Source organism: Dermacentor silvarum, chromosome 6 (genome assembly GCF_013339745.2).
Source record: "Dermacentor silvarum isolate Dsil-2018 chromosome 6, BIME_Dsil_1.4, whole genome shotgun sequence".
In the NCBI taxonomy this organism is placed as follows: Eukaryota; Metazoa; Arthropoda; class Arachnida; order Ixodida; family Ixodidae; genus Dermacentor; species Dermacentor silvarum.
In genome coordinates this window covers 79199628-79227018 of record NC_051159.1, presented here as the reverse complement: position 1 = coordinate 79227018, position 27391 = coordinate 79199628, and the positions used below count along the sequence as shown (strand labels likewise).

General features: G+C 45.5%; 2 protein-coding genes across 4 annotated transcripts in view; one reads left to right on the top strand and one right to left on the bottom strand.

Moving 5' to 3' along the window:
* Positions 1-27391, top strand: part of LOC119456744 (acetylcholinesterase) — a 266636-nt gene that overhangs the window by 154735 nt on the left and 84510 nt on the right. Inside the window, exon 4 of one of the 2 annotated variants that reach the window (XR_007467510.1) lies at positions 13540-13637. The exons of the other annotated variant lie outside the window; for it this stretch is intronic. The gene's annotated coding sequence lies outside the window, so the exon portion shown is untranslated. The remainder of the gene's footprint in view (positions 1-13539; positions 13638-27391) is intronic. 2 annotated transcript variants of the gene reach the window in all.
* The window catches only part of LOC119455637 (protein doublesex), a 53773-nt gene continuing 44796 nt past the window's right edge, over positions 18415-27391 (bottom strand). For both annotated transcript variants that reach the window (XM_037717057.2, XM_037717056.2), the window contains 2 exons: positions 26117-26538; positions 18415-18524 (listed from right to left, as the gene is read on the bottom strand). In XM_037717057.2, coding sequence (XP_037572985.1) covers positions 26152-26538 — 387 coding nt within the window. In that variant the 3' untranslated portion in view covers positions 18415-18524; positions 26117-26151. The remainder of the gene's footprint in view (positions 18525-26116; positions 26539-27391) is intronic.

Here is a 27391-nt window from a genome sequence, read left to right as displayed (position 1 = left end):
TGACACGCATGTCATGACATTCATGTCATGAGTCGTTAGGAGTCTCTTTAGCTACGCTTGAAAGACCTTAAGGCGAAAGCCTTAGTCATGCTCATTACTATGACTTCGACCATCAAACTTTGGCATTTTCCTTCACTTAGTGCCACATCCGAAACCATTCTATTGATTTTTGAGTGTTAATATTTTTTCGCCGACTCATTATAATTTTTTCTGGGTCATGCTCATGATTATTATGACTTCTATCATCATCCTTAAGTGTTTCCTTCACTTAGTACCCACGTCCTAAGCCATTTCAGTGGCTTTTGAGATAATCTTTTTTCGCTGAGTAATTGTCATTTTTGCTGAGTTATGGTAATGACTATGATTTCTACCATCATCCTTTAGGATTTCCTTCACTTAGTTCTCACGTCCGAACCCATTTCAGTGGTTTTTGAGTGTTCATATTTTTTCGCGAGGTCATTGTTGTGAACTACATCACCTATCATTTGTGTTCGTCATACACTCTTGTCATACTATGCCAATTTTGGTACCTACCAAGTTAACGAAACGACCATGAGAGCGCCAAGACGTAGGCGGCTGTTTCATGACCTACATGACACGCATGACATTCATGTCATGACCTATCATTTATGTTCGTCATACACTCGTGTCATACTATGCCAATTTTGGTACATACCAAGTTAACAAACGACCACGAGAGCACCAAGACGTAGGCGGCTGTTTCATGACCTACATGACACACGTCACGATACTCATGTCATGCTATCATTTATGCTCGTCATACACTCGTGTCATACTATGCCAATTTTGGTACATAAGTTGACGAAACGGCCATGAGAGCACCAAGACCGTAGTCGGATAGATAGATAGATAGATAGATAGATAGATAGATAGATAGATAGATAGATAGATAGATAGATAGATAGATAGATAGATAGATAGATAGATAGATAGATAGATAGATAGATAGATAGATAGATAGTGGCAAATGTTCGTCAAGAAATGGTTCGCATTTAAAACTACGAATGTAACAAAGGGTATCGGCATCCTAAATGCTCGCCATGCTTAAATGTGTACAAGAGTACGGAGAGGCTCCTGCTGTATTCGACGGAGACCAATGGGCTTTCGGAGTGAGCTTGTAACGTGGACATTGGGACGCAGTATCACCGCTCCCAAGAGGCTCATACGAGTATGCTTGTTTGTTGCCAGCTGTGCAAACATTCCAAATAGCTAAGCGTTCAAACTGATCTCACGACTACGCAGAGATTACACGAGAGAGCGAGAGAGAAATGAAAAGCGCGACGTGTATTAAGCAAGTGTTGCGCGCTTCAGTCAATGAATGGCAAGCTGCTAACTCGTTACGACGGTTGCCGAATGCTGAGGAGTGTCACGAGAATCAGGGATACGACTCGGCTAGCCCTTCGCACGCACTACGGCGCGCGAACAAGAGAACAAGTGTCAAATTTACGACATAAGGAAAGATAAATGGAGGAATATTGAATGCATTCAGCTTATTAACTCAATTGTACTGTGAGGTATACGTTTTTTATGTCCCGTGTTCGTTTTGTGCAAGCTGGATGCAACGCTAGAAACGAAGCTCCTGGCGACACCTATCGATAACAATGCCAACCGAAGCCCCAGTGTACGTCGTCTGCGCAGATTTATTTATATTTTGATTCCCTGAGCCGCCATCAACCTCGTGATTGTTAGTCACGTGCGTGTTCAAAAATAGAAAGAAAGAAAGAAAACCGAGAGAGAACAGCGTGTCTGCTTGTGAATACCAGGTTTGCGCGTGTTGAAACGCGCGCGCAAAAAAGAAAAAAAAAGAAAAAATAAGGAAGCATCGAGTTATTTCGGAACCTCCTGTGCTCGCTGCGCCACCTTTCTCCGATTCGTCGACACTTCGAAAAAAATAAAAATAAACGGAACTCTTAAGGTGCGCGCATATTAAAAATACTGTAATAGAAACGAAATCGAAATTTGACATTACTACACAGAAATGTGGAGCTAAGCCCTTGTTGCCATGGCGTGCTAAATTTACTTTCCCGTACGTTCTCTGTTGTTTCCTATGCATAGAAACATCATTATCCCAAGCGGTCTAACGGCGGCACGGAAGCCAGCGTTTGCCGTGACATCATGCTCCGGTTAATCGAGATGTCTCACCACGCAACAGGCATACCTTTCTTATTTCTCCCTTCGTTTTCCTATCTTTCTTTCTTTTTTTTTTTTTGTTATTCCACACAGTAACCTTATTTTCAGCCGAAGAGAAGGTTTGTGGAGGGAAAATGCTGGTCTGCGAATAATTTTGTAGATGAACGAAAGGTTCACTAAAAGAAATATATATATACGCAACGTAAACTTGTTGTTTACACTTAGTTTGGCGACATTCCTCACATAACTGAAGCCATAGCACTAGGTGGCACTAGCTTTCAGTTAAATTAAATCTGTACAAGAATGCAGGAACGCATTTGGAAAAAAAAAAAAAAAAAACGACTTCGGGTTTCAGCGGGTTCTCTCTGGAGCATTTTAGAGAAAAAACCTCCTGGGGGACTGACTATCCATCTGATGACTTCTTATACAAGAGCTTGTTGCTACGCAACAGATTTGTGGGACACTTCTTTGTATATTTCAAGCTACAAGTGCTCCTGGTGGTATGAGAAAGTGTTGCCGAAGTTACAACTAATAGCCATAGGGTCACCAGTAGCTTAACTGAAAGATCCACACATTTTCGTTATCTTTTAGAGTAATCTACGTACCTGTTTCTATAGTATCGATCAAACCCTAGTATCGACAACCTGGCGAAACAAAAGGCTATCGCTCTACTCGGAGGAGGCAGCATCGTGTTGGTTTCCAAATCATGCTTTTCTGTTTGTATCGTTGAAAGAACAACCTAGACTTAGCTTTCCGTGTCAACCGAGTCAAAACAACTCCCACATCATCCGCAAGACCGGCAATTTTATTCACCCGACGTGTTCGCTCGGCGCCTATATGGCGTCTTGCTACTGAGCACGAATTCGGGGGGTCGACTCCCGGCGTCGGCGGCATTTAGATGGGCGTGAAATGCAAATACAGTTGTGTACTAAAATTTAAGCGCGCGCAAAGAACAGCAGCTGGTCAAAATTATTCCGGAGCCCCCCACTGCGGCGCCGATCATTACCAGTAAGTAGCTTTAGCAAGTTAAACCACCTTATATGATTTTGAAATATTCAGTTTGAAATTCCCTTACATCTGTGCAGTTTTCTACTACAATTACTTGTGCCCTGGCTACCTATCCTTTAATTTGGCAGTAAGAGTCACAGCCTCGTGGTGCAGGCGAAATGTCTATCAAAATCGTGCCCTATGAGAATTAGAGCCTTTAGTAATCCGTATGCTAAGAAAGTACGTGGGCGCGACATGCATATTATCAAGCGAGGCTATGTTCTGACTGGTATTATCCGTGAAACAACTTCATTAACAGCTAAACATCATTACCGCTATCTTGAAGTTCGCATAGCGCTGCTCTTTCTGTAGCAAATACCCGTGTTGTTTTCCTGTAGTCAAGGTTTCAATAAAGACCGTACAGGTGGACAATTTTTTTTCCTCCTCGATGCTTCTTTGATGTCGTTCATTACTGCCCTTCATGCCCTATTAGACTCGTCTCACACAAGCTCCACTAAGAGGAACATTCTTGCAAATATATGTTACACTTACTTTTGCAAAAACGTTTTCCACTTAGTTGAACGAGATCAACCCTCGTGTTCTCAAACCATCCTTGACTCGAAAAGTTTTTTTCCCCTTCCACCGAGTTGAGCACAGCGTCACCTGTCGACTGTAAAAGGCACTAAGTTTCCAAAGAAACACCGCGGAGTGTCATTGAAGCTCAGTGACTGCTTCTGTCGAGGCGCGGCGCTGCAATCCACTTTCCTTAAGATACTGCGAGTGCAGCAGCGTTCTGCAATACAGGGGTGCGAGTTCTATAGCAGTAGCAAGAAGCTACACCTAAAGGACAGCAGATGCTGAAGGACGCCCGTTCCACATAGGTTCAACTTAGTAAATGGAACATTTTTGCAAATACGTTCGACTCTCTTCATGGAACCTGTTTGGAACAAGGTTGAGAGCGTAAGGGTGAACTCTCTTAGTCATCGCGCAATAGAGGTCACTCGATGCGTTTGACCGCCGCAGCAATCTCTTCCGAGAACACCTGAGGGTGCGTGCACTGCAAGGCGCGCACAGAAGCAACGTCGCCGCCCTGCAAAGAATCGCCGTGGATCGATACATTGGAGTCGACGAATCGATTCGCCCCTGGACTGCATTGCTGCACAGGGAGTCTAGTGCAGAGTCCTCGGGTATTCTTGCAATGCCCCTGTCTTCGCTGCGAGAAGCCTCACTGTTGCTTTTTTGGGATATTCGTTTGGCGCACAGATTGTAGCGTTAAATTAACGGAATTCACACTGTGCTACACCGCAGTCAAAAAGTAGTATCTTCTGCCCTCGTGATTTTGGAATGCTTTAGCTCTTTTGAAATCACCCGTTAATGAGAGGATGAAGGCTGGCCTTACTTTTTTTTTCTTTTTACACTTTAAACAAGGTACTTTCTATGAAAGAGCTCGTTTTCACCTTTCTAACGTAAGCAGCGTTCATTTACCTTATATAATGGTCACTGCCGCACGGGTACGGCTATTTAGATATTTTCCAACAGATGTGAATATAGCATCAATGTTGATTAAATGTACAAAGACAAAATATATTTACAGTTATGTGCCAGGCGCCATGTTATACATGCTTCCTAAACGACTAATGGCTCCCTCCCGCAAACTAAATTTTATTGACGATAACTCACATCTTACGAAATATTTCCAAGATGGCCAAAATCGAGAGGCTGTTTCAATTAGGGCACATGGCGCTGGTTACCTTGAACTTGTTAGAATGCGCACGTTTGTCACTGTTAACCGTGTTGGGAGTGCATCGCATACATGGGTTGAAATTGAAAAGAGTGGTCTTAATGGAGACATTCTACATCGTTGTGTGTGGACATGTTAGTGTTGGTTGCGTGCGTGAGTTTTGTGTGCATTCTTTCATTCATCATGCTGCTAAATGAACATCTGGCCATGTCTGCAAAATTCTAAAGTTTCCTTTTCTCTAAGTCGCAGCTTTATGCCGTTATGTGTGACTTCCGTCTGTATGCTACGTTCCTGCGAGACGCTGTTTAGGTAAAGTGATGGCTGCCGACACCTGAAATGAAGACGCGAGGCTCACGTACCTGGTGGGGACTTCTCTCTCAAGGGATCAGTGAGTGCTCGGTATTCTTGTTGTAATTCAGGATAACACTTACCTTGAGAAGTTGAACGCTATAAATGGGTTTGCTAGGAAGAAAGAAAGAAAGAGAGAGAGAGCGACGACTCTCCAGCTTAAGTCATTTTTTTCCGGCATCCCGTGGGTGCATGGCAAAATATTTAGCCCTTCAGACTGTCGACATTGGAATGTATGAATTTAATTATAGCAGACTCGTCGGAGAGGTAAATTCTAAGCAACGTTGTTTCTGCGGTGTCAAATTGCCTTAATAAAATGAGCACAAGACGAAGAAAACTAATACAAGTGAACCTGGGACGCTCCAGTGAAATGATCGCCGCAAGCTAGGCATGGTACCAGACGCAAAAATGGAGGTTTGTTTTACCCAGTGATGACTTTTAGATAATGATACACGGTGCGCCATGTTATGCGTGACTCATTGTGACCTCTGTGTATTCCAAGTAAGTGAGAGCAGATGAGACGACGTGTCATCAGCATAAACTGAAACGCTAACGGGCAATAACTTGATCAGAACGCCACCTACGCGTAATTTCATGTGTCACGTCCAATCGCTCCATAGCCGGTTCCTTCAAACATGGAGTTGTCCCAGATGTACGTTTTGGAGTCTCAGCTAAGCCACTGTTTCAAATGCAGGTGCACCTGCAAACTATGGGTGGGTGAATATTCCAAGTTTTGAATAGCGATAGGAATACAACACATTAACTATTTGTATACGTATTTGATAAAGTAAAATTCGGTATTTTCGAATATTAAGAACTACCCAAATATCTCGCAACAGCCAAATTTTGAAGTCTGGTTATGTTCTGCGCCTGCTAAATAAAGTATGGCAAATTATCAGAAGTGAGACAACAACGTATTCTTCGAAGCAGCCAAGAAACAAAATGGGTAATGCAAGCTTTGTTTTTGGTTTCCCAGCGGAAGCATACAAGACAATCTGTGATTTCTCCTTTTAGTCTGTCATTTAGTGCTTTTGCCTGTCTAATCGTGTAGCAGTTTGATATATTACGCTGCAACCTGTGATCTCTTCCTTGCAATTGGCCGTTTTACACGTGCATACGGCACACTAAAACTAATCTTTCAGCAGTATTTCTCCTCCACAACTTCTGGCCATTTTGTACGCGTCAGCGAACTAACCGCTAATTTCCCTTCTTTCCTTCCCTTCTCTATCTCCCTGTCATCTTTGCGTTCCCTTTTCCCATTCCCCCGGTGTAGGGTAGCCAACCGGACGTTATTCTGGTTAACCTGCCTGCCTTCTGCTTTTCTCTTGCTTCCTTCCTTCCTTCCTGACCATTTCGTAGCAACCATTTATTTAGCGTTTTCGAAAAACTAGTGATACAGCAGCCATTCTTTCTTGGAAAGATTGTTTCCAACCGGACTCTAAAGTTGTGTATAGGCTGTTCGTGCAGTTTTTTTATGACAATTATCGATCTTTGAGTTTAAAAGGGATCATTTGTCCCTTTTAATTATGTCTTTTTTGCACTATACTCGTCAGTACAGGCATGATAAATAAATTTAGCGAAATAAGCTGTTGCTGCTTTAAAAATATGCACCTCCGTTGGCTATTCGATAATTACTATTCGTATTCGATTTGTATTCGAAAAAGTTGTTATTCGCCCAGCTCTACTCTAAACGGGACATTTCACTGGGGTAGTTTCCGAATTAGTCCCGTTTGAATTTATCATGGACAGTATGTCACTACGTGCCATATATTGAGCTTGGGGTCGACCGCATTTGTAAATTTTTGAAGACGCGCTTAGGCTCAGGATTCTTCTTGACACTACACATTTCAAATCGTGCTGCACAAAAAGAAACAGTAAGTCAGTGCTATGAAAGAGCAATAACAAAATGGCATTCGCCACCAGTTCTTCTCCAATGCTTCTTATGCTAATATATACGTAATGCCAGCCATGTCCCGCAATGAAGATCGATTCACACGAAGTTCAAAACACGAGACCAGTGAGTGAAGATGCAGGCGCAAGTTTCTTTTCATCCTCTCTTTTTCTTTTTCTCCCTTGTTGCTTGAAGTTTACTAATGTCCAGACTTCATCATAATTCACTTTACAAATACATGCACAAGTACACAGTTCATACAGTCATCGGTGGTGGTGCTTGGATACAGTGGGAAAAAGGTCGAGAAGGGGAGCAAAAGACACACACACACGCACACAAAACGCCAACGCGGCGTGCTACAACAACAACAACAACAACGTCAAACACGCAGCACCAACGGCACCAGCGGCCGTGACAACACAGAAAGCACCAATGAAAAGGCTGCCGTTCAATTTGTTTCAACTCGAGGCAGGCAAAAAAGAAACTTCGCCCAGCTGTTTCGCTGCAGCACCTTGGCGAGGACGGTATTGAGAATCCTACTACGATTAAAGGGGCCCTGAGACACTTCTACCCACCTTGTCTCACGTTCAAGTCATTTTCGCGATTCTTAGTCACTTCTGCTATATCATGCCTTCTGTTACTTCAGTAAAGATTAAGATTACCGTAGGCCGGTTTCCTGACAGGAAGCGCACAGCAAGCGCGTCGGCGAAAAAAAAAAATTGCCCCAGACTCTAGTGACTGTGTCTCTTAATTCAGTTACATTTAACAGTAGTCATGAGCTTCCGACATTTGCAAAGCACTTAGAGGCTTCCACCAGATCATGGCACGAACATCTTGGTCACTGCTTCTATTCCAGGCATACGTGCTTGGGAAATTGTTTGACGTCACATTGTACTCTAGCCTGACTTTTCTACTGTATTCTCAACCATTCGGAATTGGTACGACGTACGAACACAACTGAAAAATTTCCTAATTCGTAACCACGGTTCGGCGTAGAAGCAACGCGGCTGAGTTTTGCATTCCAAGTACAGACAGGCGTTAGAAACGCTGCACTAGAAGGACCAATGCAGCATCTATAACACTTTCTTCGTAACGGAAAATAGAAAGCCTCAGACAAAAAAGAAAACAAAAAGAATCAGCTTTACAGGAAGAGCTTCAGGGCCCCTTTAAGGAAAGATAGGAGAAAAGACACACCACAGTACGCTTTAATGTGAACTCCACACTCATGCAAGCTTTACGCCTCGTGGAAGCGAAAGCCTCGAGTTAAAGGGGCACAGTGAACGTGTACACTTTCGGAACCACTACAAACGCCATTGTTTCTTCCTTCTGAAGCGATGTTAAACGATAAATGGTTTTGTCGTGTCTGATCTTTAGACCACTTATTGACGCTTGCTCTGCTAGTTTCCTTTATCTTCATGAGTGGTTTGAACATAATGTGCATTTGCATTCCGCCACGTAAAAAAAAAAAATAGAGAGAGAGAGAGACATCAGCCCGATGGCTTTGACGGGTTGTGCCGCATTTAGCAAATATATATAGGAACAGAAACAATGTACAAGACTGACTTACATCCACAAGAAGACATTTGTAGCAAGAGCACATTATCTGCGCGTAAGACTGAGAGATAGACAGCAGAGTGTTAAATTAAGACCCACTGACAAAATATCGTCGGCGGTTTGTATGAAAAAAAGAAGATAAAAAGAACAAAACGCGGACCCCATCCGGTGAGTAAACCAAGTAGATCAGGAAAGCCTGTAGTGTACGCGAAACCACGAAGTTTGGAGAGATGTTGTAGTTTTAATTTGTTGAGAAGATAGAATCTTAATCATTAATTATTAGGTGCGTCGATCAGTGAAACAAAATTAAACACCAACGATCGAGACTTCGTTTGTCTCCTGCTGCGCAACTGGTGAACGCCAGTGGCTTCTGTCTCATAAACTTTCGTGCTCATTAATGTTTATAACCAAGCACCGTGGTCATGCGAGACACTAGTAGTGGCGCCCCCTGACAGTGGCTTCATTGCCGAAAGCTCACGGGTTTTGCAGCTTCAAAGGAAAGATAGAGGAATCCGCTTGACACAAGCACAGGCACACGCAAGAAAAGAAAACTCGTGACACATACGTGCACCGCGAAGTGTAACCGCACATGACAAAGCGAAATTCCCTGACTCGTGACAGGTACTCTACGCGAAAGCTTGAGTGAGAACAAAATGCTGCGTTCAGCCTATCTGGCATGCATATGCTTGTGCGCTTGCGTTATTGACACAGTGATGAACGACGAAGTAACCAGGTTTGCGTTTCAAAGGGAATCGTCCCCGGTGAAGCGAGTCCTGCTTGTGTGCGTGTGAAAGAACGGCTGCTGAAGCTAAGGCTACTGGTTCAGAGCACTATATCACAACAGTCATTACGTGGAAATCGCTACTGCTTTGCCCCGTCATATTCTATTTGGACACGCAGGGCTCGCGTGACGCCGAAGTTCGTGGGAAGGAAAATATCTATATGGTGCCATAATGGAAGTGAACTTTCAACGCACGAGGAGCTTCGCTAGCATTTACTCAAGCTCATTTTCACTTGTTACAGCGCGCCGAAGCCATCCGAACATCGGCGCGTTGAGACAACCTAGACACTCCCGTTCAGATTAGGTTTGATGCCGCCCTTAGACTCCAAAGCTGTCTTCTCACTGTTGAGTTCACTGAGTTTTCATCTCTCGGCCTGTACCATTTAGCCTTGTGCGAGGTACAGGACACTCGTGGATATTATGCAGTGTTGTCGGGGAGCTCTTCTGTCAGCTCGGCCAGTGTGTCCTAGCAAGTGAGCAGGGCGTTAGCAGTGCAACACTGCCAAGTTCCTACTGACTGCAATCCACAGACGAGCATTATCGGACCTATTGGCGACTAAGTGCCACGGTACCGTTGTGCGTTTTGACCGCGGAAAAATTTGACACTATGTACCCTGTAGAAGAAAACGAGCGACAGCGCCAATTTTATCTGACTAAATTCCTTGGTGCTAATAACCAAGCATGAATTGGATGTGTATTTTTTTTGTGAGACTGAAATACGGACAACGTTCTCTCTGTTTAATAGTTCTTATAGAGAACTATTAAACAGAGATCGCCGGGTTTTATGAAGCCGGCTGTTACAATCAGGTGTAGTATCAACCATTGAATAACTAATGTCTTCTGTAAGCATTTAAATAAAATTGATCATAACTAGTAAATATCGCGTCAGCAGCTTCTCTACCAGCAAGCGGCCTATTTATTGTCCTTGCTCGAATACGAATGGCCAATCACTTCGCTTCGTCAAAGCTAAAATTTCCAATACAGCGGGGAAAGCGCTGCAGAGAATGCGAGTTAGAACAGCCGTCTAATGACATGAATCCTTGAGTAGATCGCGATTCTGAGTAACATGTCAACCGGAAATGTTATTGCCAACAGCGAAGGTCTATAAGGTTCCTGACGCTAATTAGGTGAACTTAAGTTGCCGCTTACCGTACTAGAAAAAAAAAAGTGCTCGAGCTGCTGTTCACACGTTTGTACTGATATTCCCTGCGAACTAGGGCAAAAATAGGTTCGTCTCTGCGAAAATAGACTCCAGATTTGGCTGTGTGCGCTAACTAAATTCGTTTAGTGTCACCCCTGGTAGCTCTGCCCAGAGTCAACTGTAAGGTGGTTGGAAAGTGGGCTGAGAGGCCAGCACGTGGAGAGAAGACGCAAACTGCGCGCGAAATGTCTCGGCAGCTTTATAGCACCGCATCAAACGCTGGGCCCGCTCATGCTTTAGTTCTGGGGGTAAGGCGACGGCTTTAACAAATTTACTTTCAAGCTATGTTCGAAAGATTTGGAACGCATAAAATCATTTTACGACAGAGAGCAATGTTGAAATTTTATAACCACCGAGATGCCACGAGAACTAGTGTTGTGCGTTCGGGTCTTGAGGGCCAAATAGCCGCTATGCTTGTAGCGTCTGAGCGTTGTAATGAAACGTTGGGAAACGTGCCACTCGTGGCCACCGAGGTTCTTTTTTTTTTCCTTTTGTGACGCTGTTACGAAGCCTGACTGACGATAAGCAAGACAGGGCCATTTATATGCAGCGAGGCATCAGCGCACTACGGACTGCTTTGTACTATAAAGGCTAAAATAAAACATTATTAGCGCACAACACAACAAAACTTGCGCTATGGCGATGTCACGCCTTCTCAGTAAAGCGCTAAAATGTACTGTCAGTTGCTTGCGCTCTTCACAGCGGTGCATGCAGTAATGATTCGCTTACCATTCTTACTACGGTAACCCACTCCTCGTGTTAGAGTTTACCGGATAACCTTACACAGCGGTTCTACGAACTGGCAGCTTGCAAAGTCAGCTATGTCCCCGCATCCTTGAAGAAGCTCAAGGTATCTGGGAATACATTAGCATAACCTATTGCTAGCAATTGAAACATATTTTCGGCATGTCGGAAAAACGTGACAATTCACGTCGGTTGGGCACTTTTGAAAAGAGAAAAGCTTAGTGGTGTGATTTTCTGTCGATTACTATTTGAAGAAAAAAAAAAGTTTCCCCCCTATATTCTTGCGGTTGGCTCTGTGTAATGTCGCTAAAACAAAGTTATGCGCCTGGGTATTTCCAGCGGCGTTTTATAAAAACAAGACGTCTAATTTCACTGTACAAGAAGCAATTTTGCGAAAAGAACAAAATAAAGGTAAAATACAGACACATTTGCGAATGAAGTACGTAAATTTAATTCCAATGAAATTTGAGACAGTAGTTTACCCCAAGCCGCAACTAAACAACACAGTTAAATCTAAATAAACCTGATTCCTTGTTGCATTGACATTGCACGTAACAAACATATATCTTAAGGGGCAACATATTCTTGCAGTAATTGATAAACTGAGCTTTCTACGTCGAAACGTGACACATGACAGCGCTTTACTCACGTAAGAAATTAAAATGGCGTTGTGTAGCCTCACGACACTACCGCTGACAAACAAGGTGCGGGAAATATGAATGGTGGCAGAATATTTTCTCAGTAAAGCTATGTCCGACGACAACAACACCGCTATTTTTACGTCGAACTAATCGCTGCATCGTCAAGCCGTAACCTCAGAACGAACCCGTCTCAAGCACACTGTGACAGATAAACTGTGCACTGTTTGCATTGTGCACTTTGTTGTTGTTGTTGTTGTCCTTCAAAACTTTTGTTATCCTAGAGTCCTATAGTAGGCTCACGTCTATACTGTAGGGCCTTGGCGACTACTCGGGTCTATGATACAAAATGGTAATTAAAATTAGACCACGCTCACAAGAACTTGCCGCAGTGGAAGAAGTGGGGGCGCAGTCTTACCAACCAATGCAGACTCAGTGTGAGCGAGCTTTTATGAACACGCCTGAGGCTAAGCGTGGACGTCCACCGGAAATTTTGATTGTGGAAATTTCGCTTGCTTTCACCAAACAGATCATCATTAGAGCCGTCAACGTAACTAACTTCTGGGTGGTTCGATGCCTTGAGTGAACATAACCAGCAGGTCATCTCTGCCGCCAAATGTGTACACGAGAAGAATGAACGCCGGTATTTCCTGAACGCATCCGACCGAGCGTAATTTTATTTATTTAATTTATTTTTATTTGATTTTTATTATGTTTTGTATAAATTCACATTACATTTTCTACTAGACGGTTCCAGAGCATGATAGGTTACTGGAAGCACTTTTAAATTCGAATTAGCATAACTCAAGGAATGGTGTTTGAGTGGTTTCAGAATGCTCATAACTACGGAGCGCTGTATAGAGCCCGTTATATATTGAATCGCAATTGTGGTTTCCATTGGCACATCGGCAGGTCCCTCAATGGGTCACGGATATTCGTTGATAACAGTTCTTGTGGAGCTGCCGAAGTAGTACAGCACGTAAAGGGTAACATCTTTGACGGCCACGACAACGACGAACGCCTTTACGAACATTGGTCTCTGACAGTCACGCACGGCTAACACGCAGGTCCGTAATACACAGCGTGGACAGTTTATCGCGGGGTTTACGAGGTACGAATGGCGGATCAATGTCTGACCACATCTTATCTAGATGTGAAAGAAGGCGGTGGTAGTCTTGGACTGTGATTGTGCGCGATTCGCTTTTATATAACGCGATATGGCTGCTCGAACTGAAAAGTAGAAAAAGCGAAGTTTTTCTGCGTCTATTAATGTGCGCTCAAGAATTAAAACGGCGGTTTGAGGATGATAGCTATGAAATGCCGTTGGGAGATGGGCACAGTTCACAGGTGACAATGGGGGCTAACGCATTGGCAAGCGTCCCAACAGGTACTACAGTGTTTCTATCTCAAACATAGCGTTATTTTCCTTTGCGTCGTGGATAATAATATCAACATCAGTATAAATTAAAGCGTACATTAAAGCAGTTTTTTTACACCTTCCAGGTTCTCGACAGATACAAGTTCGTTTTCAAGCCGCGCTTGTACCCGGAAAGGAAGGTTCTGAACTCACGCAAGCGCTTTTTTTTCTGACACATCACGCGGTAAGTAATGTTCCTAGATTTCAAAATCAGCAGATCTCGGTGTCCCGAGAATATACATTTCTATGTTCCTGGTGCTTTAGCGGATACTACCATGAATCGATGAAATGCGAATAGAAAACTTCGAACATTTCATAATCAAACGAAAAATTTGATTGATCAAGATAGCACAGTTGTTTCTGTTTTTTTTTTTTACTTACAAAAAGTAGTATATGCTGCGGCGAGATTCAATTCAAGCGCACTCTTGTTATATGTACCTCCCTTATCTACAGTCTTCCAATTTCGCCTTTCGCGTGCAAGGTGCTCCGGCTTGGACCTGTCCATCACAGTCGCCGCTAGAAAAGTACCTCGTTCGTGCAGGAGCTGCTTCCTTGACAAAGTGGCCATCATTTCGGCCTTGCTGAACAACTAGTTTACGGTGTTCGGCAAACCTCGAATGCTAAGTAGCTGACTTTGGAGATAAGTAAGAAGCGAATAGGTCGCGATTTCTTCCTCCTATTCTTTAAGTATCGGTAGACGTTTCAAACACTCTGAGAAACTGAGAAGTAAGGTGCACGAATATTATCTCGTTAACTGCAGATTCTAGGTTGCACTCGTCCTACACGCTTATACGTATCAGCATCACCGAAGAACGAATGCTACGTGCATGCTTAACAGTTTATTTTCGTTTGCTTGCCGTTTTCGTAACGGGTTCTTCAGCTAACTTCAGCCTGTGCAGTTTCTTTTGGCTTCTCATGCGTATTATTTTGCGGTCTACATATTTTGAAATTGACATGCATTCAAACAATTATAGCTAGAACTTTACACATATGTCGAGAAAAGGCGATTTTTTAGGCCACACTTCTCTAACATTCTGGGAGTACATAAACAGATAATGCCAGAAATATTTTTATCGGATCAGGGCATTGTACGAACCACTGTAGAACAATAAAAGTAGGGGGAACTTGAGGATTTGTTTTTGGAAACAGCATCGAATTTAACCGTCAAAATGTTGCTAGTACCTTACATTGAGCATGATGAAGCTGATAGATCTTCCTAACAGTCATGTGTTCTTGTCAATGACCAACGAGGAATAGGCAAGCAGTGAACAGTGAAAAGATTATAACATCAACGCTGGGCTTGCATTATGTTCAAAGCATTCCTCATTTGTACGAGAGAGGTTATCTGCGACAGTGCTGTTGGCGATGGATAATAACTTGAAGAATCAGTGACAGCTGTTGCTAGTGCCAAGGGAGCAACCGCAGATAGCATTCCAACCTCTTGTGCCTTCTAATCACAATGTGCAGAAATATTATGATGCCAATGTTTTGCTGAATGATATAGAGATATGGTCACATATATACAACTAAAAGCCCAGCACTAAACTCAAAACGCCCAATAATCTTATGCTGCTTGCCCTGGATGAAACGTGCAAGTGGAAACGGTTGCTTCTCGGCTGACTGGCCAGAAATATGCGCACATCTCAATAACGGCATGTCAAAACATACATGAATACATTGCCTTATGGTTGTGCTGAATGTCTGTGAAAAAGCGAAGTACATCTACCACACGAACACCACTAAGCACAACCCAAGATGCAGTTAATGCTACAATGTTCTGCGTCACCACAAGGGGCGCAGCCAATAGAGATGCCGTTAGTTGCAAATTGTGCGTGTAATCCACGACTAAGTGTGGCGCAAGCTGTAAATCCACCGTCTTTCTCATGCACAAACCCGATCGCAAGGTTTATTTTCGCAGACGGAAAAAAAGAGGCGACTCTAAGAAACATATTTCCACGTCTCGTGATCCCAAAAGAACGGCAGAAAACGTGGATATTCCGTAATAATGCGTAATCTGGCAGGGGAGCAATGAAAGGAGAACATTCACTGAACTTAAATCCTCAACTTCCCCAACGTTTTAGCAAGCTAATGTACAATTTGAAACCATTGTAACGTTGTATTTTTCATGCCTTAAGATAACAATCGAGCTGGTTTTGTTGTTTTGGTTGTTTCTTGCCGCATGATCTCAAAATGGCATCGATGGCAGAATAGTTTAGAAGAGCTGTTTATAGGTAACTACAGTGCCAGATGTCTTGTCATGTATGCACGATATTTGACGCCGAAGTTCCTCGTAACTTTCTACCATAACATTTACTCTGATCAAACTCCCATTTAGACCGGATAATAGTTGCCGGAACATCGAAGACAACACGGCTATTGCCAATATTTGACGTAACAGCAGGGTGTAGGTTAACTTATTAAGGTTGTAATTTTGATCTCGGGGGTGCAAGGAAAGTCAACACAACGAAGAGCGCGAACTACGGGACAGCGAAGGCAGGCGACACACTTTCTTTGTCCCATATTTTGTAGTTTGACGCTCTTCAGCCTGCCAACATGCTCACCAACTTGGCCGACTTCGTACTCTCGTGAAGAAGAAAAGGCTACGTGCGAGAGCAGTCCGAAAAAGGTGCTTTGTTTCTCAGTGGCGAGCCTACAGTGCCTTACAGTGAGTCGTAATGATGAATTGCTTTCGTGACTGATTTTCTTAGAACTGTTGGGAATCTAGCTATTTGAAGAGCCGTGATAAAGGGCGATTTTGTTCGCAGCGGAGACATGCCAATCGCGAGCTCTCCATCGTGGTGCTATTCAAACAGTCTGAACATGGACAGCGCAGTGCATACTTCTTGAGCATAATCTCACTTTACCAATATGAAAGGAAACAGGGATACGAAATCTAACACTGAAGTCAGAACACTGAAGTCAGAACGTCACTCTCTGCTATTTCCTATATAGTTTAGGCGATGAAGACTCTCCTTCATTGAACTTTTTTTCTGTTGCAGAGCAGGAACAAAAGAACCGCATATATACTGTCCCGTTTCACATTAGTGCACTGTCTCCACAGCGCCGACAGTTCTGCGATCGCTCCCCTACGCTGCAGAAAATTGTAAATACTGTACACGTGATAGTCGTCCTCCATGTTCTTTCCTATCGACTTCCTCGCACCCCTGTCTCCTAATCTGTCTCCCCTTCACCGTTCTACACGTTCTGCTGGCTTATGATCAGATGTCACGCTTATGCTAGTCAGCTGTGGTACGGCCAGCCAAAGTTTTCCTTTGCTTATTTCCTTTCTCATGTTGACAACAAAGTAATTGCCTTCTTTAAAGAAAGCGTCACAGTTGTGCTTTCGATCAATGCGGCGTGTCTACCAATTCCACGCTTCATAGGTCCCAGTGATAACTCGGCCTTCTTCTTCGGCGTTTCCATCGCATTAAATGGTTCGCTCCTGACTGCTGAATTCGGCTGCATACTGGGTTATGTTCTCGCGAGGTCACGCTGGTTAAGTTTGTTGAGCGATGAGAGTACCCAGGTGTATCGGTGGTCACGTCAGTACTCGCCGCGTTATCGCCACTACTTCCAGAGAAATGTTTCATGGTAAACATTCACGCTCGCCGCGGAAAAAGAAGAAAGTGTATCAGCACCTAAGTGGCTGGCGCGGAGAGAGTGCAGAGACGAGTTTGAGGTATATCGACGCGTCTAAGTGTGCGCTTTACGCCCCGTAAGAGGTCATCTTTCATCCGTTCCTTGTAAACGAGACCAGCATGAAACGATGACAGCTAGTGAAGAACAGTCGTGCACAAGCCACAGCCATGCCTTGCAGGGATGTTGAGATTTCTCATACCTGGCACTATTCATGGTTGTCGCGTCTTTCTTTTTGCTTTTCACTGTGATATCCCCAGAAGACGCAGAAAACTGCAATAAGCTGCGACTTTAAGCCTAGATCAGCAACGAAGTGCGCACGTCATGCTGCCGCCGCGAATCCGCGACGAGACGAACACAGTAGTACGATGGACTAAATTCACAAAGAAGGTTCCGCGGCGACAGTTGAAGCTTAAGTTACGCACTTTGAAACCTCGCTCATAACATGGACATTGCCCCGCTCTCAAAGTACCGCAACAACCTCAGCCACCTTGGATTCGGAAAGCTTTTTTAGTCCCATCAAACTTCCTCATATCGCAATGAGAACGTGACGACAGCACTTCAACCACAGTGTAGTTCACCCGCGCGAGCAGTTGAAAGCTCTTGAAAGCTTTTACTCACCCTACACTCGCTTGTCGAGTGTCTGTCTTGGTAAACTACCGAGCAAGACAAAGCGGTGCTAGAATGAATGCCAGAATATTCAGGCAACAGCGACATATGTGCCAAGTGAAAACCGCGCAAAATGCGAAAGTCACTTAAGCTTAAGTCGCCGCGTCACAACCATTGGCTTTTTAATATAGTCTTTCGAAAGCGCCGGCCAGGAAATCGCGCGCACTTTTCGCTCCACCTTGCCCACAGCGCGGTCGTTTCTATAAAGGTGAGGTGACGTGCCCGCGGTTTGTGCAAAAGTCACTGAAACTTCCTTCCTTTCGCATTTCAGCTGTAGTGAAACACCTATGCAATCACCACCTATCACCAGTAGCTCAAAGGAGGCTAGGACATGACTCGCTTAAGACGCGTAGACCACTCATCATGGGTATATGTTCACTGAAAGGGAAAAGTGACATTCCTTGTGCGTTACTCTTCATGATCTGCTTATTCTTCCGATAACAAGACAACGGCGAAGTTAAACAAGATAACAGATGTGTCAACACAACTAGGCGCCGGTGATCTCTACAAACACATTTCTGTTTCACAGAATGACTGAAATGAAGAGGTTTTAAAAGTAATAAAGAGAGTAGCAAAACAGGAAAGAGAACTGATCCGCGTGTGCCGAGTACCGCAAAACGGGGGCAACCGTCTCCTCACGTTGCTCGTTACCCGCACCTTATCACAGCCAACGAAACGACGTAGGGATCAATGGTGACGCAATGTAGAAGCCCTGGGACCAGTCACGTGAGATGCGTCTCTCTTCTGGCACGTTCTGGCGCGTCATCTGCAAAAAAAAAAAAAAAGTGCGGCATATGAAGTATCAGCTCAGAAACAGCGTGGACATACGATGTGCACATGCTCATTTGAGGGGAAAAACCCTGAACATATGGCATGCACATGCTTTTTTGTTTCGCGGGCGGTGATCCTTTTTGCCAAATACCTAGGAGTACGCGGTGCTTAGACATACTATTTCACTGGCATAATCCAGTTAATCGTACTTCTCACCTTGACGGCGCTGTCGACTTAATGTGAGAAGACTAAACCTTCCTTACGTAACCTCCATAGTACCTCCCCTCACACAACATGCGCAGTTATTCTTGCTACTTCTGTGCTCTACTATACAAGATGAGCAAAATCAAAGAAGCGTATGCAATACGTGATCACACTTGTAATGACAATTACATGCGAGGACGAGAAGCAGGCACGAAACTTATTAGCAGAAGGAGAGTAACACAAACGCTTTTAGTAGGTAATACGAAATTTTCACGCTCCTCTTTTATTTTTGTTTTGTCTAACGACTTCGGCTACGTACGTGATGCATATGATAGGTTTGATGTTCTCTCATTGAGAAATGTTTGTTATCAGATATCTCTCAAGGGTTGCCAAGTTGCCGTCACTGTGCGTTTACACCTTCGCTGATGCGACATTTCTTCGTTCGCGCCATCCATTGCGGAAAACCGCGTAGCATTTCTACTCACTGTAAGCAAGCGACGCTGCAGTGAGCTATAGTCACTCACCACGTCCTTTGCTTCTACCCCTGTAGTGAAGTGTAACGGCACAGTGGCAATTACCTAACTCATGCGGTGCTTACCAACCATGTGCGATACACGAAATGCCAGAGGAAGCAGGGACCAGTGTGCGACCCATCGTATTTAACTAGGTCACCAGACGCCAGCCGCGAGGACCGCATGACTCTCATCTGGTGGCCTAATCAAATAAAAGGTAGCCAGGAAGCCAGTCTCAAATTTTATGCGTCCTATACGCTTCCAAGAAGTAGCCAGTTTGGTGGAAAGTAATCAACCAATGGCAGCACTGCATGCGGTCACTAATACGAAAATCAGCGTCGAAGCTATCACCACCGAAAACGGCACTGATCTTACAAGAACCGTTTTGTTAAAACTGCGACAGTTACATGTGGCGGAGAGTCACCCAACGCTCACGTGCGAGTTATGTTAACGGCGGTAACCGTGCAAAAGCTAGGATGTAAGCTCGCGGGACTAGAAAGGCTGGCCGTTGGTTTCTTTGGAAACCACCAGGAAGAACGGTAATTCCGGATGGTAAAGATGGTACTGCAAACAAAAAGGGAAGCCAAGTGAGAACTTAAAGGGCTCGGGAGTAACTTAATATGCGACCAACCGATTACCATACCACCAAAGCGATTAGCAGGAATGTAGAAAATGGTCTTTGTGTTTTCATCAATTGCACCGATTTCCCCAATGGTGGCAGTCCGAAAGACATTAGCCTGCTCATTGGATATGACAACCTATAGGATCTCACCTCTGGCCGAGCCATTAAACTGAAAAAAAGAAATCGACTTAGAGCCGTGGAAACTGCTGTAGGATAGACCGTGCAAAGTCCTAGCGAGGGAATTAAGTAGCCCCGAGGGTCAGTGCACTCAGACTGTGGTTCTGCGGACCTCGGTCATAGAGAGGATAAGTGACATTCTTACAAAGTTCTGGACTTTGGAGTTGATCGGGGTGAACGAATTGAGCGAACCCGCAAGAACGTGTCCAACGCTGGAATTGTTTAAAATCAGTATTACGAGGGCTGACGGCCGCTACGAAGTCGCACTGGCCTGGAAAACCGAAATATATTTGGGAGACAAGGAAATTGTCATGAAAAGTTAAACCAGCTAACCAGCCGTCTCGAGCAGTCGCCTGTGCTACTTCACAAATACGACGCAGCGATCACACAGTATAGCATACTGGACATTGACGACAGCGCAGAAAAGGAAAGATCTAGAAATAGAAATAGGAAGAGCATGGAGAAGGAGGAGGAACCAGGAGTGTTGCTAGCTGCAGGCGGACTGCAAAAGCGGCTGGCAATTGCTCCGCTTGCTTGGCCTGCAATCTTCTAGAAAACTAGAACGTCTGGAGCCATCCCGCAGAAGAGGCACGACAGCGGGCATCGTATATGATGTCGACGTTTCGATTCTGAATGCTAAACTTTCCTGTTCGAGTCAGCTACTGATACTACGGACCTAATGCAGATATACCGACTTGGCAACTCCCGTTGCGTCAAGGTGATCTTCAAGGATGACTGTATTCCTTCGCATGTGAAGGTTGGTCATTTTCGTCAGTTCGACCCTACATTGCGAGGTCTTTGCAATGCTACAAGTGCCTGAGACTAGGCCACGTGAGTGGCGTTTGTAACATCCCAGCTTGCCTTCGTTGCGCCGAAACCCACCCCGCAGAGTCTTGCCAAGCGAATACCTTGAATTGTAGAAACTGCAATGGAAATCATGATGCTTCACCAAAAAAACTGTTCACTAATAAAGAAGGCGTGGAGTATTTTAAGGCTAAGGGTGAAGGACGGATCATAACGGAAGACAGCGGTTGTGACTTAAATGACCACGTTCCCGCCAGTGGCGCGCGTTCAAGAAAGAACAAAGTGTTGTTTTGCCTCCAATGCGTTCCTTTACGCCCCCACCACAACCACCACCACCAACACCTGCTCCACCGCCACCAACAAGTAGGGTCCATTTCGATGACCAGAAGAACGGTGGCGCTGATAAGTTGTGATGTTACTCGGCCTGCAATACCACAGGCTCACGGAGCCGCAGCATCGCTCACCGCCAAGCGCTACTTCTGCAACCGGTAATTAATCTGCCCAAGATATTCAGGTTCTCGCTGCGCTGATGCAGCTGGTGAGTGCTATTGGCACAATCCTGACTAATATGCAAACACCGCCCGCTAAATGTGCACTGCAAGTTCTGTACTCCCTTGAACCAGTATTTGGGGCCTGTAGTAATGAGTAATGTGGTGGCTTGCCATCCACAACCACTGCTGCCCTTCCGGGAGCAAGTCAAATGTGCTTCAATAGAACGCCAGAGCTCTGCAGTCACGGATGTCAAATTTTCGGCACTGTGTTTCTGAGAACAAGTTCCCCATCATCATCATTTGTGAACCTTATTTTTCAAAGACAATCCAACTGTCGGGTTACTAATTATTTTTTCTTCATCATGCACTGAACGTAGTCAAGTTGTTTATATCGTCAAGGAGCTCACATATGTTCACCGAATAGTGCAGCCTCAGGACGACTATCAATAAATGTGTCTCCCTGTTAAAAAAAGGAAGGTGTCATTCACACTGATAGACGCCTGCATATCCCCATCACGTCGACTTGATCGACAGAGACTAAATTATATACTCACAGCAGTTCCAGGTGCTTGGATAATTATGGGCGATTTTAACGCCCGTCATCCGCTTTCGGGGAGGTTCAGAATAAATCACAGAGGCACGGGTGCACATAAATTAGACTGTGTCTAGTTTGTCTTGCTTACGATGTTGGAGTGAGACTTTTTGAAAGATGGCAGCCCGATTTGTCTCAGAGGATTTACTAACAACGGCTGCTTGGTCTTGACATATGTCTCGCAGATTCAAAGTTCCAAAGTTCAATAGTTATCAGGTATTGAAACTTACGGCAGCTATACAATATTCCTACGCACTTGACTATCAGAGGCCTCGATGGTTCTCTCTCCCTTGTGCTGTCGAGACAGATGGAAAGCATATCCAATGACGGTATAGGACATGGGAAGAGATAACAAAACGTTTCTTTTGAAGACATGATTATGCAAGCGGTGTAGGCTATTACATGGACGTTTAGAAGATCTGCAAGATGTATGGATTTTGACCAAGAATTGGAGAGGCTTCGGGCGATTCAGCGGAGGATCGAGAGACCGTATAGGCACAAGAAGTACATTTATGAGCTCACTTTAACCCAACACATTCAGAAGAAAGCTCACCGTCAGATGATCAAACTTTAAAACCAACGATGGAAGAGCTTCTGTGAATCGCTGAACCCTCGCAATCCGTTATCCCTCATGTCGAGAACTCTTCAAGGTCTTCGGTCGCTTCCACAACAACGTCGTTTCTTCACTGAACTGGCTCCACATCAATGTCTTCCAGACCTTGAGGTCGCTGGTGAATATTGTGTGAAGGTTGCTGGCTGCGTATTTCTAATGGCCGACATGATGTTCCTGTCGCATGAGACTAGAGTATGAAAGTGCCTTTCTCTAGGAATGAACTTAAATCGGTTTTGGCTAAATTCAGGCTCTCATCGTCACCATGTACCTACGGGGTAACCTATGCTGACTTACGTCACCTAGATCCGAGAGCGCATAGCCGTCTTCTGATCCCTTCAATCAATGTTGGCATGACGACATAGTCCCCGACGAATGCAAGTGCAGCCAACTGGTGCCTCTAATGAAATCTGGAAAGTCTCTGCTGGGCCTTACATCTTACCGGCTGATCGCACTTGCCAGTTGCGTCGGCAAGGTCATGGGATATTTCTGACACGTATGAATATTACCTGGAATATATTAACACTTACCCAGAATCCATGACCGGGTTTCGACGTGGACGGTCTTCTATTGGCAGCGTCATTGATCTTGGGACCTCCGTACGGCAGAAAAAAAATGTGAAGCGCCTTTCGGTGGTAATGTTCTTAGACCTAAAAGATGCCTACGGCAACGTAACCCACAAAGCCATTCTCGAAGCCCTTGAGGCTGCAGAACTTGGACGCCACGTCTTTCCATGAGTTAAGAAATATCTGTCAATAAGGTCTATGTTCTTTGTTACCGGAGATGGCCGGACAAATATACATTTCTCCAGTCGTGTGGTCCCACAAAGTGGAGTGTTGAGCCCTACTCTCGTCAATTCAATCTGGCTCTGGTCAGGCTCGCCGAAACGCTACCACAGACGGCTAATGTCGCGCTCTACGCCGATGATATCTGCATATGGGTTTCTGGCGTGAGACGGCCTCGAGTGGGCGCAAGAATCTAGAAAGCGGCAATCATGACATCTGCATACCTTCGCCGACAAGGTTTGACAATGTGTACAGAAAAATATGCATTAGTGACGTTTACACGCAAACCGATGTCTTTCTACCCATTGTGCACCGAGGGCCAGTCAGTTGCGTATAGGACTCACCGGTTCCTAGGCGTAATTGTTACTCAGGACCATAAGTGGAGTCCCCATGTCTCTCAGTTGAAGAAAAAGCTAATTTGCATCGAGAATATGTTTCAATTTGGCGCTATAAGGTCGTATGGTTCATCCGTGCGCTCCATGTTGCCGCTATACACAGCACGCTTTCTCGGATTTTTGCGATACAGTCTTCCTGGCTTCATGTGCTTTATTATGTGGTATTGTGACTAGTCAGCATCACTCATTACCATCTGTCTTCAAACCTGCAAAGCACCCAACATCTGTATTTTGTTGTCTCCGACAACCTCAAGTGTGCCTCTCAGTTCCTGGGATTTTTGAGAAGGCTAACCTGTCACCGCTAGCCCTAAAGCAGTTATTTCTGCTTCTCCTAAATAAGTTCTATTTTGACCGCGTACACATTTACACCGAGGGTTCTGCCAGTTGCAGCAGCTTGACCGGAGCAGTAGTTCCATCCGACGCCATCTGTTTCATGTTTAAGCTCTCTCACATTACAGCGTCGACAGCAGCAGAACTTGCGGCTCATCAAGGTGCCTCGTTAATTACGTGACCCAGCAGCCATCTAATCGCTGGGCAATTTCCTACGATAGGCAGCCCTATAAGCTCTGTAGTTTGCCTTAGGTCATGGTTCACACGAACAGCTTATGTGAAATAAGGCATGCTCACCACCAAGCGCTCGCGAAAGGACACGACACTCTATTTCAGTGGCTGCCGAGCTACTGCGGATTTGTCGGAAACGATAGCGCAGATGACGCTAGGGGCTCTGTTCATCAACAAGATCTGCTGGTGCCTATACCGCTCTAGAGAACAGATGCAGCGTGACAATTTCAATCACTTTCTCGCCACATCATACTTCTACAACACAATTCACCCGGTTTCACACACTCCCGTTTGTATTCACTCGACCCTTACTTGCGACTACGCCTGCCACCTGGACTCTAGCTCCGCGAGACAACTGTATTGCGTCGCATGTGGTTGTGGTCTCCGCCGCAACAAACTTGCCTAACTAAGGAGCTCCACAGACCCGAAGGCGCACTACTTTATCGCATCAGCAAAGGGCCAGCGCAAACTCAAGCGTGTGGGGCAGGACGTCCTGTGTGCACCATCAAGTATGGAGGTTAAACCGAGACGTAATCTGTTTTTCTACCCGACGCGGTGGAATTGGAACATAGAGGTGATAATATAAATGAATGCAGGGGAGTCACGCGAGCACGCGGTCAGTCTTTTACCTAAGCCTACCATCTTAAAGAAACCGAGAAATTCTTTTAACCCTTTTAGTGTCGGGATCTTTAGAAGGTGACGCTCCCGCAGTGTCCGGTGTTTTTCTCGGATATTCTAAAACGAACACATTGGTTTATTTTAGGCTATGGAGAAGGGGGAAATAGCACGGATAATGTCAAACGCATTTTTAGTATGGTCCTCACATTCGCATGTTCGTTTTCTACCTCCTACCCAGTTTTGCTCTGACGCGCACGCTTCCGCGATAGCGTCGCCGTGCCAGGGTAAATAAAAAAAAAATAAAGGAAATATGCTGTAGACGCACGACAGATGGCAGAAACGTGCAAGTGTCAAATGGTGTCGAAGAGTGGCGTCAAAGAGTGGTGGCAAAAAAGCAGGGAAGAGAGTGATACGACCGGATCCGTTACAGGCATATAGGTAGCGGTACAAGGTAGGTATCAGGAAGAGAAAAAAATAATGAAGAGATGTATACAAAAATGCTAGAATGAAAAGCATGCATAGCATAATTGAGTACCACAAGCAGGCTAATTGACTATTTGTCACCGCCCCGTTTCAAAGGGAAGGCCAATAAATCATCCCCATCATCGGTTGCCTAGCGCTAGGGCGCGAATATTTGAACGGAGAATCGCCGCGGTAGCGGTGCGCGCAGTCTGGGAACCACCTCTCCCATTCGCGGCTACAGCTCCGCGCGCACCGGATCCACGCCCACGAAGGAGCGCGTTTCGCAGCGCACTAACAAAACCCCAGACTGAGAAAACACAGAGAGACCAGAAAATATGCTTCTATAAATATAAAAGAGAGAGATAGAGGAAATACTTCGGAGCGCGCCAACTTCGTGTTACTGCGCACATCCGACAGAAGTGGAGAACGTAAGGGTACGTCAGTGACATGCCGGAACAGAAACGCGAGAACTTTCCGGCACGTCAGTGACGGTTAAAAAGTTAAATCCTGTTGTGTGCGTAGACGCCTGTCGAAGCCAGCTGCCTTGCGACGGACGTTCCTGTGTATGCTAGAAAAGAACAGTGCTCCCTCGCCGAATTTGTCCAAACTGCAACCTCAAGTCCTTTCCTGACTCTTTAAACGAAGCTGCCGAGCCCCTTCGCGATCCACGCTGGACCTGCCAGAAGCCTTACTAGCCCTTCCCCACCTCGTTCGCGACCCAGAACTTGAGAATCACTGTAGTGAGACGGCGCACCCGTCGAAATGCGGCACCGGCGGCTGCAGCAACCTTCAGGAGTGTCCAGCGGTGGCGGTTCCCTGAACGTCGATGTACTCCTCGCCGAGGGCCGCCTGGGACGAGTAGTCCAGCGGCACTGGACTGCCCGCAACCGCCTGCAGCTCGGGCGTGAGCCGGCTGGCGCCGCCGCTGCTGCTTCCGCTGGTCGCGCCACCCACGACGGCGAGACCGACGCCGCTGCTCGTGCTGGCCGCGACCACGGCGTCGTACAGGGGCGCCGAGGACACCAAACTTGCCAGTGGAGGTGGCGGCGGCGGCTTGGCCACCACGGTGGGTGGCTCGTACAGGTGCGTCGCCAGGCCCAGGGTGGCGTGCGGTGGTGCTGCGGCTGCCGGCAGCACGTACGGCGCTGGAGGAGCCGGGGGCAGTGCGAACGACGGCTGCGCCGGGCACAGGACAATGTGTGTGAGCAAGCGTCCGCTCGAAATAATTCTGCCGAAACAAGGTGCTCAAGAGATTTGGAAGTTTAGCTGTTGGGAAGAACGTGACAAGGACTGCAAGGAAGAATGGAAAACGATGCTGTTCATTTCGTTCAAACTGCGCGGACAGACGTAGGACGAAATAAAGTACAGGGCAGTTGCAGGTCAGTGCTAGTCCTCGGTTCTGAATGCTTTTTGTCATTCGCCTGTAATATGTAACACATACATGGTAATGACCAGGTACGTGTGCGGAGGCGCAGGAAGTAATTATCATTCTCTTTCGAATGTCAGTCATTGCCTATCCCGCAATTACAAGAAAGAAAGAAAACTGCAGCGCAAGTGAGCGCTTCCTCTCTCCATGTGACCGAAACGGTACTATACTGGCAAAACTAACAAGGAAGGTTTATGGACTTAGCCAGTAGGAGACAAGTCAAGGCTCACTCATTCATGTGCTTCTCACAAATGCTGAATCAAGGCTCGTCACCAAGCACACTGATCGCGTCTCGGTTGAGGTGATCGCCTTATCTATAAGAGCAAGCCCAAAAATGTCGATTTCTCTTGGCACCTATTTGCATTGCACTCGATGCTATGAGGACAGACTCCTCTAAATGTTTCCACGGGGATTTCACTTCATACGCTTTCTAAAGCACCGCTCAAGGCCGCAACTTGCCTGGTGCTACCAGTGGCGACGAATGTAATGGTGACAGTGGTCGATCACGAACGTTGCTTCCCCTTCGTCGCTCATATACCCGGCGGGCTCAAAGTGACCGAGTGACCCCGACCGTCCTTGCGATATCCTGCTCGGGCACAGGAG